Source organism: Microtus oregoni, unplaced genomic scaffold (assembly GCF_018167655.1).
Source record: "Microtus oregoni isolate MIOR12 unplaced genomic scaffold, Mior012 000035F_ref0000213, whole genome shotgun sequence".
In the NCBI taxonomy this organism is placed as follows: Eukaryota; Metazoa; Chordata; class Mammalia; order Rodentia; family Cricetidae; genus Microtus; species Microtus oregoni.
The window spans coordinates 24309084-24325736 of record NW_024543094.1 but is presented as its reverse complement, the minus strand read 5'-3'; the positions used below and the strand labels follow the sequence as shown (position 1 = coordinate 24325736).

The following is a 16653-nucleotide window of genomic DNA, read 5'->3' as shown; positions in this document are numbered from 1 at the left end:
ATCTCGGTCTCAGTGTGGAGCGGAGTCCACATTAAGCTGGCCGGGATGGACCCAAGAGTTTCCTGGTGGACCCAGAGGGAGACAGAAGGACACACAGGGAAGTAAGAGGAGAAGCTGAGGGATTGCACGGCCCTTTCGATCTGGGAAGTTAACAGGGGCAGGACCATATTTTGATCATAGATCTCTCAGGCTTATTCCCTAATATTTATCCATGAGTTTATGTTTTAACAAACGACAAAAGGAATCACAACACTATTGTTACCCTAGAACTAAAGCCCTGCTCAAGCATTTTAACATCAGAGAAACAGATACGGATTATGTTAGCGCGAGGAGACTGCGCTGGCATTCTCAGATGCACGAGGTTACCAGGGAGGCTTTCCTCTCACAGAGCAGAAAAGGTAACTAGATTTCAATAAATGAGGTATGTCAACAGATCCCAATCCCCAGAGCATTCCACTCTCTCCTATCAAATATTTTGTTTTCTTTTCCCCTCCAATGAGTTCCGAATGTCTCAGCGGCCCATTTTATTTTGACACGTATCATTTACCGAATCACCACAGAGTAGTTGACCATGAAGAAAGTGAAAACTTACATGTTTAGTTTAGGAAGATACTCAAACCAGGTGGTGGTGGAGCACACCTTTAATCCCAGCACTCAGGAGGCAGAGGCAGTCTGATCTCTGTGAGTTTGAGGTTAGCCTGGTCTACAGAGTGAATTCTAGGACAGTCAAAGATACACGGAAAAAAAGCGGTCTTGGAAACAATAACAACAACAACAACAAAAACCCTCAAACAAACAAAACAGCAAAACAAAACAAAATGATGCTGGAGTCAGTAGGATGGTTTAGTGGGTACTGATCGCCAGACCTGACAACCTGACCTCCATCCTCAGAATCCTAGAGGTGAAAGGAGAGAACTGATTCAGAAAGTTGTCTTCTGCCACATCACACTGGTCAACAATACACATCCACCTCCACATTCATGTGCACACACAAACTAAATAAGTAAATTTAAAAAATAAAACAAAGATAGTAAGCTAAAAATACTTGAGAAGATTCATGCTCCTAACTAGTTTCTTCAAGTCCATGAAAAAAATTAGATTTTATGGAAAAGTCAGATAAAATTTTGATGTTCACTTTTTATTTTAAAGTATATCATCATTTAAAATTAAAATGCAAGTCATATTATTGTCTAGGAATCACATTTTTCTACACAAAAAGAGTCCAAGATTTCTGTCTTTTAATTACTTTTTATAGAAAAGGTCACACTTTCCTATTGCCAAATGACTATTGCATTTCACTAAGAAAAATAAGTCCACTAAAATATTCTAGAACTGTGGCCGGGGAGATAGCTCAACCAGTAAATTTCACACACAATGAGAGGGAACAGGAGAGGAAGAAGAGAGGGGAGAGGACAGAAAGAGGAAGAGGGAGGGAGAGGAGAAACCCAGGTGTTCTGCTATATATTTGTAGTCCATGAGCTAGAGAGGCAGAGACAGACAGCTCCCTGGGGCTCACTGACCAGTTAGCTCAGGAAGCTCTAAGCCAATGAAAAATGCTATCTTAAAGAATAAGAAAAACGAAAGAAAAGTAAAACAAAAAGGTGAATTGAGTTATTCCTCCCTTCTCTCTCTGTCTGTCTCTCTCTGTCTCTGTCTGTCTGTCTCTGTCTCTCTCCTTCTCACACACATACATACACACACACACCTTCTTCTATTCTCTCACCCATGACCACACATACTCATGAACACAGCACACAATATCCTATAAACCCATAATTTACAAGAATGGCAAGGACATAAGGCGTCCGGTGAATTCAAAACACATTCTTGATATCCCACCTATAATGTTTATGATGGCTAGTTATCTATTAGAAGATCCTCCTTCCTTTGAACATCATAGGCTGTGAAATGCTAGAGGCATGTTTACAGTATTATACATAAAACACTTCTGCAACTCACTCCATGTAGCTTCTTATATTCAAACAATAAATTAAGTATGTATTTTAAACCTTTAAGCCTAGTAAAACGAAACCCTTCCAAAGACACAGCAGGCAGAAAATCAAAGTGAGTGGGTTCTTATGACGAAACTCCTGGAATGCATTTAAGCCATGCACTTGCTTATCAAGGTAGATTACTACGAGTTATTCTTTCCTGTCCCAATTTTTCAATCCCACTGTTCTCTACTTTGGTGTCCTGTGATAACATTACTGGCCAAGTTTCACTGTGTAAGAGCATTCACAGGGCACTGACATGCTCTATCCCAGGGGTAGTCTCTCTCTCACCCCTTAAAAGTCACACAGGACCAGTGAACTGGAGGTTCTCGTGAGAAGTCCAAACCTACCAAAGCCCCATAGAGTCCTGTAAATCGCCATCTTTCCTATGAACACAAAGAAGGAACAGCATTGGGGTCTCTTAAAAATATCAGTCTTTACTATGCTCAAATTGAGTCCACAGAGCTACATTGGGTTTCCCCTTCCAACTACAATGGGAAACATATGTATCCTAATTGAATCATTTTAAAGGGGCAGTTGGCAAATTGACTCAGGAATTGTTGCCACTCGGCAAACAAGTTCATTTAAAGTGAACTCTACAAGTTTCAAATCTTCAACTGATTTCTATTTTCTGAGCATTCTACCTAAATTGCCATGTTTATATTATGAACATTCCTAGCTTTTTTGTCCTCGGAATTTGCATACGCCCAAATCTATTTTTTTATCTGGCTGTCAGAGCACTAGGTAATTCCCTCACCTTCATTTAACTTCATTTCGTTGTTGATTTGTGTCGTGTGTAGGTGATTAATATTCTTGGCCACCACAGGACAGCTACTTTTTTACATTGTATTGTTTGAAAGCTTACACAACCTCTTTTCAAAAATACCCAAAAGTCAAATTAGCATAAATTATTCGCAGGCCACTGTAAAATCCTGGAAGCTAAGCTGAGCTGGATGCACAAAACCTCCCCATGTGGAACTTCGCTTTCGGAGAAGTCTTCCAAGTATTTTTATTGAACATTCAACCTTATTAAACCAGGTCACAAAACAGCCAAAAGCATGATTCTCACATGGGAATTTCAATCTCGGGACTTCTCATGCCACAGAAATGTCTACACTGCTACAAAAAAAACAAAACAAAAGTGGTATTTTTTTTTTTTTGAATATGCTTTCTTCAAGTATTTCCTAGGCCTGAAAGACTAACTAGTTGATAATCGCTATCCCACCCAAGGTGCTTTGAGAATGTTGTGTCAGCTTCTGAGCCTTTCCATCCTCTTAGACAGGACAATGGGGACAGTAAGACTAAAGAACACTAAGATTAAATTCATTTACTATGTTTAAAACAAATAGATAGAAACTAGAGAGATGGCTCAGTGGATAAGAGCATTTGTTGCCTAAGTATGGGGACTTGAACTTGGACCCCAGTATAAAGTTGGGCATGACTATGTGCCTATAACCTCAATACCGTGGTAAGGTGAGTAGAGAAAGCTCAATCAGGCCACAGCCGAGCTCCAGGTTTAGTGTGAAGGCCTGTCTTAAGGAAATGAGGTAGGAAGTGATGAAGCAGGATAAATGGACCCTCACTCCCACCCCCAGCACCTATATGAATGCACACATACATACACACATACACACGCACACACAAGCACACCCAGCACTGTTAATTATCTTGCTACAAACTAGGAGACCAGGGAAAGTATCAAAAATCGAATCAATCAAATCACATGCTTTTGTGATTTTAAGTATACTGAAGTCTGCTCAGTTATTACACGGGAACTGCAAGCCCTGTTTGATCTGAGTTGATGCCAGCCTCACTGGTACCCACCTTCCTGACAATAGTATGCCTATCGTGTGTGCTGGTAGTGTAGATGAGGACCTCAGATGACTCTGAAAGGCAGATTTTGTTTTCTTTGATGGGTAAAATGCCACTGTTAGGTAACGAAGTGAAGAAATTAGACTAAAATCAGGTCACTATCATTTGTAAGGCTAACAAACAACATAATTTACACAAAGATCAAAACGGCAACAACTTTGATTATCCTTACTAAGAAACAGCATAGGAAATTCCATTTCTCATGTCTGGGGCAAAGCTTGGTGGTAGAGCACTTGGCCAGCATTCAGGAGGCTACAGGTTCAACCAGACAGCAAAAGAGCTTCCAGCTCTTAACAGGAAGAGAGGCAGGTCTCTAAATGACCAGTAGAAAAGAGAACACTCACAAGACTACACGGTCCCTTTGCCAAGCCTGCTAGCCCCTAATCAGTGCAGAATATGCTTTCTTGGCTTTGGCTGTACTTGACAATGAACAACTACAACATAAAAGTGAGGCAGCCATTACTTCTCATATTTAAGTGCATCTTATGTTGGACGTAGCTTTTGTCTGATTCTGGGTAACACTTAACAGCCCTCTAAATCATTTAAATGATTCTGCTATTTGAATAATGTCAAGAGTTTCATAAGACTGACTTATTTTACTTTCTTAAATGAGGTCTTACCATATCGCCCAGGCTGGCTTTATGCTCCTTTGCTTCAGACTCTTGATAATATGTTGTGATAGTAGCATTGTCAATAGAATCATTTCAACAAGAAATATCAAAGGCACAGCCAGAGAGAATAAGAACATTTAAACCTATTTATTGATGCAAATAGACCCATATCTGAGAATTAAGTCAATAGAAATTATTCCATTGGGTCAAAAATATATATAGTTACAACTGTTACTACAAGTTTGTCTACAAAAATAAAATTATAGATTGGTCTGAAATCCAATAACTGCGTCTAGAGAAATGGCTCATTTGGTAAACTTCTTGCCATATTACCATAAAACATGAGTTTAGACCCCAAGCCCTCACACAAAAGACCAGGGGTGGTGGTTTGTGTCCCTAACTCCAGCTCTGGGGAAGGGAAAGATGATGACAGACTAATTCCTGAAGCTCATTGGCTAGTCAGTTTGGTTGAATTGATAATTACTCCAGGTTTTCTGATCTCTCAAATATTGTCTCAGAAACTATGACGGAGAAAATTTGAGGAAGATTAACTTGATATCTAACCTCTGTTTTCTATGTGAGTCTGCACATGTGCACATACACACATGTGTATGCATACATAAATATACACAGAAAAGTTCAACAACAAATGATAACTATATTTGGACAGATAATGGCAAATCTACACAATATTACATAACGCTGTGACTGAACTGTGATGTCAACATAAGGTTGAAGGGCAAAGGTAGTCCATGAAAGCGTACGTACTGCAGAGACAACTGTTTAAGCACACACAGCTGTTGAACGGAGCTCGATGACAGCATGCCAGTGTAAGCAGTGTAAGTTCCTGCCCGAGCACCGTGCTGTGGTGAGGTGGCCCCCACACCCATGGCATCTTTTTCAGGTTTCTTCCACTTTTAATTGTAGTAACTGAATTTCTGAAGGGTAAAATGCTTCTTCATGTTGATAAGCTTTAGTAATAAAATAATTTGGCAAATCTGTCAGGAGTGCACAAAACCATCACTCTCATAAGACAATTACTTAATGTGACAGGGTGACAGCAATAGCCTGGCAGCTCTAGGTGGTGAGGCCAGCATCTTTGGACACCTATATGGCCCACGAAGACTTACTGACATCTGCTTGCATTTAAATTCAAGATTTATTTGTAAAAAGACACAGAAACCTGTAGCCTTAGGCCATTATATGCCTTCATAAATACATAAAGGAAGGGAAATGCATGCTCATGAGCTAACGTTCCCTAAATCTAAACTAAATAGTCAATAAAAATCTAAAGTGGGCAATAGTCAGACCAAAGGGAACAAAAAGTTTCGGCTTTTGAAAGACGTATAAAAGAACAAATGTCCCTGTGTAGATTCTCCATAATGCTGCAACAGGAATGAACGGAACCACAGAGTAAAACCTCCAACATGAACCAAGCACATTGTGTTACTGTTAAGTAGCGGTGACGTTATTGTCCCTAGTGATTCCCTTGAGTTGCCCTAATCATTAAAGAATAAAGAAGCCGGTTCTGGTGGCGCAGACCGGTAGGATTTGCTGAAGGAGGCAGAGGCAGGTGGATCTGGAGTTCGAGGACAGCCTGGTCTATACATTGGCGGTGGTGGCGCATGCCTTTAATCCCAGCACTTGGGAGGCAGAGGCAGGCGGATCTCTGTGAGTTCGAGACCAGCCTGGTCTACAAGAGCTAGTTCCAGGACAGGCTCCAAAACCACAGAGAACCCCCCCCCCAAAAAAAAAGAATAAAGAAAAAGAAAATTTGTTTAAAAAAGCCAGTTCTCTTGGAATATTTGACTCCCATTATCCCCTTCTTTCCATACCTAAGCACTTGTTCTTCACCGTTTGTTGGATGAAGATAACTTTGAGAATCAGTTGAAAGTAGAAAATGACCATAGTTGATATGCTGATATGTTTACATAGGTTCAGAGGGTTGTACTGCCCTCCCATCCAACCCTCTGATAAACAAGCCACAGATATCCAGTGAAGAGTCCCCTTCCCAGGGGTCCCTTACTCCTCTGTGTCAGTAAAGAACATAACTTTCCTTGTTTCCCATCATGAATACCAGTTTGTGTCACAGAGGAAAGTGCCTTCATTCCAAGTCATTTCAGAAGATGCAGGAAGACATCTGTATTCCTTTAATAACTGCAAACACCATTTCGTATAATCAGAGTCTATGCATTCTGATTTGCTTTAAATCCTCTTGCAAATGTATATTATTCTTCCTAATTTTACAGATGTCATAAATGAGGACAGAATACTTGCAAATCTCAAAATACAGTAAGGGGAATATAGAGAATTCAGCGTCGAGACTGACCAGGTGCAAATACTTGCTGTAAGCGGAAGTCAGAGGAAGCATTCTGGTTACTATTTAAAATGAGTCAGAAAGGCTTGCGCATATCCGAGTGGCCACTGTCACAGGGAGGAAAGCATGCAAAGACACAGAAGAAGTAGCCTTCTTGCTTTAACAATGATGGTACGCAACTGCCGCCAATGGATAAGTCATTTTCAAGCAACTCACGTGCCAGCAAGACCAGCATACATGAGAAGCAGCAAGTCCACGGAATCTGACGTACATCCATACATTTGTTGGCTTTTGTACTAAAAAGCATCTCTACAAAATGCACTGATTTAACAATTTCATTTCAAGGTGAGATGAAAATTAAATGTTTTTCAAATCTGTCTTCATGTAGTTGGAATTTGAAATAACTTCGGGAAAACCAGATATAACACAGATTCATACATGGATTAAAGCAAAAACAAAGAGCATGTAGCTCATTTGACAGTCTCAAAAGCTATTCTACAATATATACGTAGATGCACATAATGACATATATCTCAACATATCTATCAAACAATTCCCCGTATGACTGCCCAGTCTTGAGAGAACTCTTTCTATCATTACTGAGAAAATTTGAGAAAGAGTATCATGTTAAACACACTAGAATAAAGTTTTGATGAAGTGTTGCTTTAAACTTTAATCATTAAAAAAGATCCATTCATTTATGAGTCCTACTCAAACACAGGTGAACAAAACTAGACATAGACCTGTGATTTCAGGTACTCAGGCAGCGGATGCAAGGAGATCGCAAGTTTAAGGTCAAGCTGGACAAAATAGTAAGGCCCTGCTTCAAAAATCAACAAGTTAGGTGTGGTGGTGCTTGTCTGTCATCCCAGTATGTGGGAGGTTGAAAAGTGAAGAACGTGAGTTGTAGGCTAGCCTGGACTACATAGAAAGATGCTGCCCCCTAAGTCAACCAAACAACAATAGAAACTTAAAATGAGTACTAGTCAGGTCAAAGGGAACAGAGATCCAGGGCTCGGGAAAGAAGTTTAAAAGGACAAACCTCCTCAGGCTGATTCATCAGTACTTCAAGACAGGAGTGAAGTTAGCGATAGGATAAACTACCCATTTAGAGTCGCACAGACCGCCACTATGGTTAAACAATCATGACACCATCGCCCCCAGTTTCTAAGTACAAACGAAATGCACTTAGAGTCCAGATTGTGAGTTGTAAAAGTTCATTATCGGTTGTTAATGCTAGTTTCCTCGTTAATATTTCTCTGTAGGAAAAAAATGAAGTAGCTATTTCACTTCTGAGACTATTCTTGGAAAGCAAGGCAGCTTACTAGAGACAATAATTCCAGATGTCACTGAAAGAAGGCACAGCAAAAGAGGTATTGACTAATTTCTGTATCAGACATAACATTTGAAAAATTGGTAAGTGAATTATTTCTAACATCCAGAAACCCTTTGTATTAGTGAATAAGTTGGCAGCCACATCAGAGCCAGAAGGAATATAAGTTACAGTACAGACAATTTAACTTTTAAAAAGCCTTGGGGACTGAACCCAGTGCCTTGTGCAAGGTAAGCAAGGACTCTACCACTGACCTTCACCCCCAGCCTGTACACAAAACTGAATGTGTGCCAACAGAAGGAGCAGGTTCTGTATCCTTTGAAAACATAAGAAGTCATCTAGTTAGGAATCACACAGAATGAAGCCAAGGGCCCTCAGCTTTACTGGTTGTGCGGATATTTTTATGTGACGGAGTTCAGAACAAATGGTTATTACACAACTATTTTCTTAACATGTATTTTCCCCTCTTAAACCAAGAGTGGTGTAGGTTGAAACAATCAGGAAATCTAGTAAGAACTTTTAGCCTCTCTGAATGTAATTGATTATCAAATATCTGTTTATCCTACTAACATGCATTTGTAACCTCATGACTGATATTTACGAGCGCTAATTTAATTGTTGGTGCTGTTTTGATTTTCCAACGTTTTTCTCAGGAAAAAGGAAGATAATATCCCCAGTAATACAATTTGCTTGAAAATTTGTTTGACATCTTAAACACAGATGCCATTATTCCTAGTCTTAGATGATGTTGTTGATGCATAACAACTTGATGATTATTATAAGACTACACTATAAAAACTTGCTTTACATGCCACTAATAACATATGACATTTTTTTTGTAAAAGTCCAGAATCTAAAACACTTAACAGTCTTTGTGTGGTAAGGTGCCATACTTTTAAGTGTCTTAAACAGTAGGCTCTCTTGTCTGAACTTTATATATTCAAAATGTAAAAAAGCAAAAAAAAAAAAAGACAGACTACAATACAATCTTAATTTGTAACACTTGAAGTTAAAACATCTGGATTTTTAGAAAGACCTCAAGAAGAAAGAAGCCAAAAGTACAGTGCCCAAGCTGCCAGAGGGGTCTTCAACAAGTACCTGCTTGCAGACAGAAAGCATATTTTGTCTCTATCAAGCTCGCCTGACCCTAACTCCCTCCCCAAGCTACTAATGGAATCTCATAAAGACTATTTGAAACCAGAGTTACTGTTTTAATTACTTAACCCACCTCAGTATTCAAACAAGCACAATGCTTGTGATATTTTGGCAAGGCAGGAAACGTTTTACACAGCAAAGCAGCTAGCGTGATTGTAGCAAGGGCGCATTAAAAGCTCGGTACATTCCCATTTCTCTCCAGAGCACACAGTTCTTCTGGACAGCCCCCCCCTCCCCTTCGCCCCTGTCTGCTTACCCCAGGAATACTGCATTGAGTTTGAGAAGACACAAGGTGCCTGTCAAGCATTCCAGACCAGTTCCAAATGTGTGCAGAACTCCGGAGAAATAGTCTACAGGCGCAAGAACCAGGTACGAGCTAAAGGTGGCCGAGCCTTGCTGTGCTGATGAGGAAAATACCACGGGCTACAGTTTTCCCTGCTGGTTTGAGAAGTGTATTCTTAGTCAGTATGACTTTGTGACTTTCTAAAGTTCTTCAGATGTCAAGAGCTTTCTCTGATTCCGGGACCACTTCAGGCAAGGCAGGGGAGCCCATCACAATCGGTGAACCAAGGCCAAGTGGGAGGCTCTTTTCCTACTTTGAATTACGTCAGCTGGCTCAGAAGAGAGACGCCTGTAAACTTGTCAAAGCAGAGTAACACTTCATTAATATCAGATGCATGCCTTCAGGCAGCCCTGGCCACAACAGGGCTTTTAAAGCTACTTTCTGCACTATAGAACAATGGATTGCGCAACCGGATACACTGTTCGTGTTCAACTACTGTCCTGAAGGGTCTCGGAGAACAGTGAGAACATCCTTCTGCTCCCACCCGATGAAGACAGACTCTCTTTTTTGTATGCAGGAAAGTGATCTTTTTCTTTTCTCTTTCGTTGCCTTCCAAGTTCTCCGAGCACATAATTACATTCCCAGTCAAGTACTGCTTGATTAAATTTATTTTATCTAAAATTGAAAACGTGTCTTCAAAAGACATTTTCAATCCAGGTGTAGTGGTCAAAAATACCAGCACTCAGAAACTGAAGTAGACTGGGTTGAAGGGAAGCCTGGACTACCTAACAAGAGACTGGGCTATAAAACCATACCCTATCTTCAAACACTAGTAACAACAAAAACCAAGCACACAAGAAATCACACACACTTTACAAAACCAAAGTGATTCCTTCTGTGCCGCGAGGACCTTGGCACAATGCATATTACAAAGGGTAACTATCTAGAAAACATAAAACAGGGATGGCCCAAGGGTAAAAGCGCTGGCTGTACAGCGTGACAACCTTAGTTCAAATCCCTAGCCCTCCCGCTGTGCAAGGGTTGCCAGAGACAGTTGCATGCCTGTTACCCCAGCACAGTTGAGGGGAAAGATGCAAATGGGTGGATCCCTGAGGCTCTTTTGGCCACCAGCTCAGCTCCACTGAGAAAACCCATGCCAAAAGGGTGGGGTGGTGAGAAACAAAGCCAACTGCCAACCTTCAAGCTAAGGGTTTGTTTTCTAGTAGCTCAGTTTTGAATTTCATGACAGGTTCTCACTGAGTTGCTCAGGCTAGCCATTTGTCCATTCTGTAGCCCAGGTAGGCCTTGTCTCAGCCTCCCAAACAGTTGGAATTATAGGTCTGTGTCACCAAACTAGACACTTCACACTTTCAAATGGTTGGCAAAGTTATCCAAAGCAGAAGGGAGTTTTGTGACACACGATGAAGTTTCTGTCTTTGTTCACTCATAAAGATTTATGAAAACTCGGTCACTCTTTCTTCACACTATCATGGCCTTCCAGCAGAGTGGGGTCATTGTGTAGTTATGGCAGGCAGTACGTGACCTAAAAGCTTTCCATATTTCTAGTGATTCTCCAAAGAAACTTGTCAGCCCCGACAACAACTATGCGGGGAGGCCCCTTTGGTTCACTCCTGGGCCGTAGCTCCGTGCTGTGCCACCTCCATTTATATAAAGTCCTTGAAATGAAGGACAGTCCCGTGGCTGCCAGCATTTACAGATAAGGAGTAACTTGAAAGCTGTCGTCTGAGAGGCACCCTGGACTTGAAGTTGTCGTGGCTCATATTTTGGACTCTCTATTCCCACAATGCAGTAGCCAGATATTCCTGTCTGTTGGTTCAGCCTCTGTGGGATCCACTAATTATCTGAAGAATATTGCATCTGTACTGAACATGTACTTTTAAGACAGTCATTTAAAAATATTGGAAATAGCTTTTGTCCCCTATATAATTCAGTATACAAACCACTAGTAATGTGTAGAATGTATTTCCACAAGTGCTGTACGGGACAGCAAATGTCATAGGCAACAGCTTACTCTTGCTTTTGTTCTCCTAAGTTTTGGTGTGAGACTCGAAACAATCACCACTAAGGCCAGTGTGAAGAAACTCATTCCCCACACTGGTTTCTAGCTTCTGATTTCAGATCACATGGAAGTTCAGTTTTAGTTGCCTTCGCTGTGTGTTGGAAAATGAAGGTTCACTTTTGTCTCACTGTGTAGATATATTGTAAAACATAATGGGCATCAAAACATTATGCTGTGCATCTTAATTTGTTTTCAGTGTGAAGGGCCTGATTTAGAACCTTATACCTACAAAGCAAGTCCTCTATCACCAACCTATACTCTAACGTTTCACAAGGATTTTAATTTTTTAGACTTATTCATTTTATGTATATGAGTATTTTGTCTCTATGTATGTGCATTATGTATGAGCCTCATGCCCATGGAGATCAGAAGAAGGCACTGGAGATCCTGGAACTGGAGTCAAAAATGGTTGTGAGCTGCTACATGAGTTCTTGGAATTGAATCCATTTGCTCTGCAAAGACCAACCCAGCCACAAAACCTTTGATCTACTATCTTACTATCTGTCCTGCCTACAAAATATGCTAGGGCAATGGCGGCACAAAGCTTGTGGAATTAGCCAACCAATGTCTTATTTGACTCAGAGACCTCAGGTAAAACCAAATACTACAGGTCTAAAAAAAGTGTCAATAAAATGACTCCTAATGATATTGTATATACCCATAGATCTGTGCCTTGTTCAACCATCATCATAGAAGCTTCCTCCTGTGGCAGATGGGAACAAATACAGAGACCCACATTCAGACGTTTCACAGAAAGACTTTTGAACATACAGCTCTGAATGGGATATCGCCATCAAATTATTCCCCTCAGTGAGACTTGTAGATAAAGTGTCAGAAAAAATGTTAGAGTCAGAGGGGAAAAAACAGCTCACTTGAACTCACAGAAACTAAAGCAGCAAGCACAGGGCCTGCACGGGTCTGCACCAAGTCTTCTGTGTATGTATTACAGCTTTCAGTTTAGTTTTGTTTTTTTTTTTTTTTTTTTTTTTTTTTTTTCGAGACAGGGTTTCTCTGTGGCTTTGGAGCCTGTCCTGGAACTAGCTCTGTAGATCAGGCTGGTCTCGAACTCACAGAGATCCGCCTGTCTCTGCCTCCCGAGTGCTGGGATTAAAGGCGTGCGCCAGAGGTATAAATTGGCGCATCTCTGACTCTTTTGCTTTCTCTTATGGCTCATTTCCTCCTGTTGGCCTGCCTTGTTCAACTTTGATATGGTCGTTTTTGTTTCATCTTATTATAAGCAAATTATGTATAAAGTTCAAAGTATGAAAAAATAGTATGTACTTTATACAAGTGGTTACAAAATAACTCATGGTGATTATAACAACATGTAAAAGACCCATGCCAGTCCAAGCCAGACAAATTCCAGCAAGGAGAGAAATGAGCATCTACTTCTTCCTGAAACTACAGAGCTACTGGAATCTGTTAACCACTGAGAAAAGGAAAGACAATTCTAAGAGTGCAGCCCTTGGGAAGCTGAACACTTTCCAGCACAAAGACCATAAATCTGAAGGTATTTGGGCAGCATAAACTGGTCTTTTTTCTTCTCACAAAATTGGTCTTGAAGATTTTTTAAAAAAATGATTGTCATAAACTTGGGTCAGTAGAGAAAGGAAGAATAAATTGAGGAAGAATTGAGAGAAAAAGATAAATATGTTCAACAAACATTTACATGGAAATCAAAGAACCAATAAAAATACAACATACATATCTATAAAGATAAATATGAAAAGTAATGACTACCAAAACCAAGTTTTGTGAAACAGTTTTCTTATAGATTGAAACATTCCATCCTGCAATGGAAGGTCCTTAAACAAGAAGATCAACAATTCAAAATAGCTCCAGGAAGTCCCTGAAACTGACCAGATTCACGAGGCCCTTCCCTGCCAGAGTAAACAACAAAAGCTGAGATCTCTCGGCTTAACAACCCTGAGCTGAAAAGATGACTCTCATAGAACAAAAGCTGCCGAGAAAACTGAGACCAGTCAAGCTGCCTGTAAGAAGCTGAAACCAGCCAACCAGTCTGTAAGAGGTTTAGAAGAGAGTCACTACTGTCGAATAATCCTTTTGTACACTGTGAAGATGTGCTGCTCTCATTGTTAATAAAGAACTGACTGGCCAATAGCCAGGCAGGAAGTAGTTAGGTGAGAGAGCCAAACTGAGGAGACACAGCAGAAGCAGGAGATGAATTTGTTATGCTGAAAAAGGTACTGATATGTAATAGAGCATAGATAAGAAATACGAGTTACTTTAAGATGTAAGAGCCAGTTAGCAATAAGTCTAAGCTATTGACTGAGGACTTGAAGTCAATAATAAGTCTCTTTGAGAGCCGGTGGTCCAGAAGAGAAACTTCGCCTATTTTCACTTTGAAGGGACACTCTCCAACCTTCTGAGTTGTCTTCAGGTTGGACAGAGTGCTCCAGTTTGCCAGCTTTTATGTACTGTCACCAATACTGGGGTAGACATTGTTTATGCAGCTATCTTTGAGTCATTTCTGCTCCTATGAATAACCCCTCAGCCATACTTCTGTAAATAACTCAATCAAACTCATTGGTTCACTAAGTTGGACTTTGGTGGTATCCATATTTTGGTCTGTGGCAGACTTGCTAGATGGAGTGAGTAGACTTGTTGTGTCTCCTCAGGAAAAGTTTTGTCACACAGCGACAGGACAGTGGTCATATCTCAAAAGGAATATTTTGGGATAAGTGAGAGCAAACTTTATTATGTTTTTATGTTCTTTTAATTAGGCCAAAATTATACCATCGGTTAATATATAGGTTTCAATGTTTTGCATTCTAACATAATATAGCAAATAGCAGAAAGTTAGGAAACATCCTTACAAGACTCAAGACATATAAACTGCTAGAGCATTAACATGTTCATGTCTTCCTTTCCCTTCCCCTCCCTTCTTTTTTTTTCCTGTCTTCTCTCTTCTGCCACTCCCCCAATCTCACACCTATGAATAGTGTCTTGCTGGGTTTACCAGGCTGCCCTGAAACTTTCCAAGTAGCTTGGAACTTGAGAAACTTGTGCCTCCCCCTGGGCAGTACTGGTACTAAGGTTGTGATCCACCATTGTGTGTCATTTAACATTTTAATTAGATAATGTGGGTAAACAAGAAGACACACAACCAATTTTTCCCTTCCCAACAAGAATTCTACTTTAAAATTTTAGAAAAAAAAACTTGTAAGAAATTATGACTATTAACTGTGTTTGTGGTTTGTTGGCAGTCGTTTGAGGAATTCTTTTCAAAAGTTTAGTACATTTCAAAACTTTCTACAGTGGGTTTGTGTTACTTTTCCAATGTCATTTTTTTCCCTCCTAATAACAAACAGGCAAGCAAGGGTAACTTTCTAGAGAAACTGGCTTTTCTCTCGTAGTGATGGGTGGAAAAAAAGGCCTTGTATATGATACTCAAGGGTTCCATCACCAAGCTATACCCTAGCCTGAAATCTTCATTTAATACATTTTGAGACTGCTTTTGTTTTTTATTTTTTTCCTTTTATTAAACAGATTTCCCCCATACACTAAAATCTGAATACAGTTTTCCCTCCATCTACTCCTCCCAGTTTTTCCCCATCTCCTCTCCCATCTAAATACAAGCCCTTTCTGTCTCTTATTAGAAAAGAACAGGCTTCTAAGAGATAACAGCAAAACATAAACAAAATAAAACTTCATAAGATAAAACAAAACCCATCATAATGAAGTTAGACCAGATAAGCCAACAGAAAAATAAAAGAGCCCAAGAGAGGGCACAAGAATCAGAACCTCACTCATTCTTCCCTTCCAGAGTCCCACGAAGGCACTAAACTGAGAGCTATAGTGTACTCAGAGGACCTGGTGTAGACCCATGGAGGCCCCGAGATAACTGCTCCATATGATCCTCGCTCAATTTTGACACATTTTCTTTTTGAGAGGATAGTTTGTGTTTCTGTGAAAGCAGACACCAGCCTGCAGAAATCTTACAGAAATGCAAATGACTTTGTTCAATAGAATGAGTCTGTCTAGTAGAATACAAATGTCTTCAGTCTTATGTGAAAAATAAACCTCTAAATTATGGCTTTATTGCTCTGTAGAGGATTAACCAGTTCAAAAATCATAGTCTTAACGAAGCATTATTTCTTCCAATGATTCCAAGTAGGATGTTTCTCTGAAAATCTTTCAAACTGGCTTGATCACTCTGCTGGTTCCCTCAAGGAACAAAACCAACCAACCAAGCAACACCAAAGTGCCTTTAGAAGACAAGGATCTTGGCCATGATACCAGTACTCCTGAGGAGGAGGCAGGGGGTTAACAAACGGAAGGCAAGCCTGGGGGGGCTGCATTCCAATAATAATTGCAAAAAACAAAAGCCTAAACCCTTTAGCGTATATTTATTACATTTTTTTTTTTTTGAGACAAAGCTTCTCTGTGTAGCCCTGGCTGTTCTGGGACTCACTTTGTAGACCAAAGTGGTCTTGAACTCACAGAGATCTGCCTGCCTCTGCCTCTTAAGTGCTGGGATTAAAGGCATAAATTTTGTTTTAAATAAATACCCTGAAAATTTGGAAGCATTATACCTGGCAATAAACCTTTAACATGAAATAGTGTCTTTCTTTTGGACACTAACATATATGGTTGTTAGTTTTCCATGCCCAGTCCACCTTGATTTACAATGCTGCTAAAATATATAAAAAAATAGAGAAAAGCTAATAACTCAAAATGGTTTTAAAAGAAAAACACTTATGATTTTATAAGGATGAGGGTGAAAATTCTACATGAAATATCAGTGTTTTCACAAGCTTGCAAAAATACTCTAATACTAAGCAATATTATTTTTTCTTATGTGTTCAGTGGGATACTGCTTCTCTTGCTTTCAAATGAGATTGTGAGACATTGTACTGAGTTGGTTGGAAGATCATAAACAAAAAAGCTAAGAACAGCAGGCACATGAACAAAGAAACAGAGCAGGAAACTGGCCATTCAAGGAACCTGCACTGAGCAAGTGACGGGTACTAGCCCAGAGATGGCTTGC

The 16653-nt window shown here is 40.0% G+C and overlaps 1 protein-coding gene across 9 annotated transcripts in view; it reads right to left on the bottom strand.

Moving 5' to 3' along the window:
• Cacnb2 (calcium voltage-gated channel auxiliary subunit beta 2) overlaps positions 1-16653 on the bottom strand; it is a 350927-nt gene that overhangs the window by 147934 nt on the left and 186340 nt on the right. The window contains exon 1 of one of the 9 annotated variants that reach the window (XM_041630536.1): positions 9536-9706. The exons of the other annotated variants lie outside the window; for them this stretch is intronic. Within the exon in view, the coding sequence (XP_041486470.1) occupies positions 9536-9586 (51 nt within the window). The 5' untranslated portion in view covers positions 9587-9706. Of the gene's footprint in view, positions 1-9535; positions 9707-16653 lie in introns of those variants that run through there. 9 annotated transcript variants of the gene reach the window in all.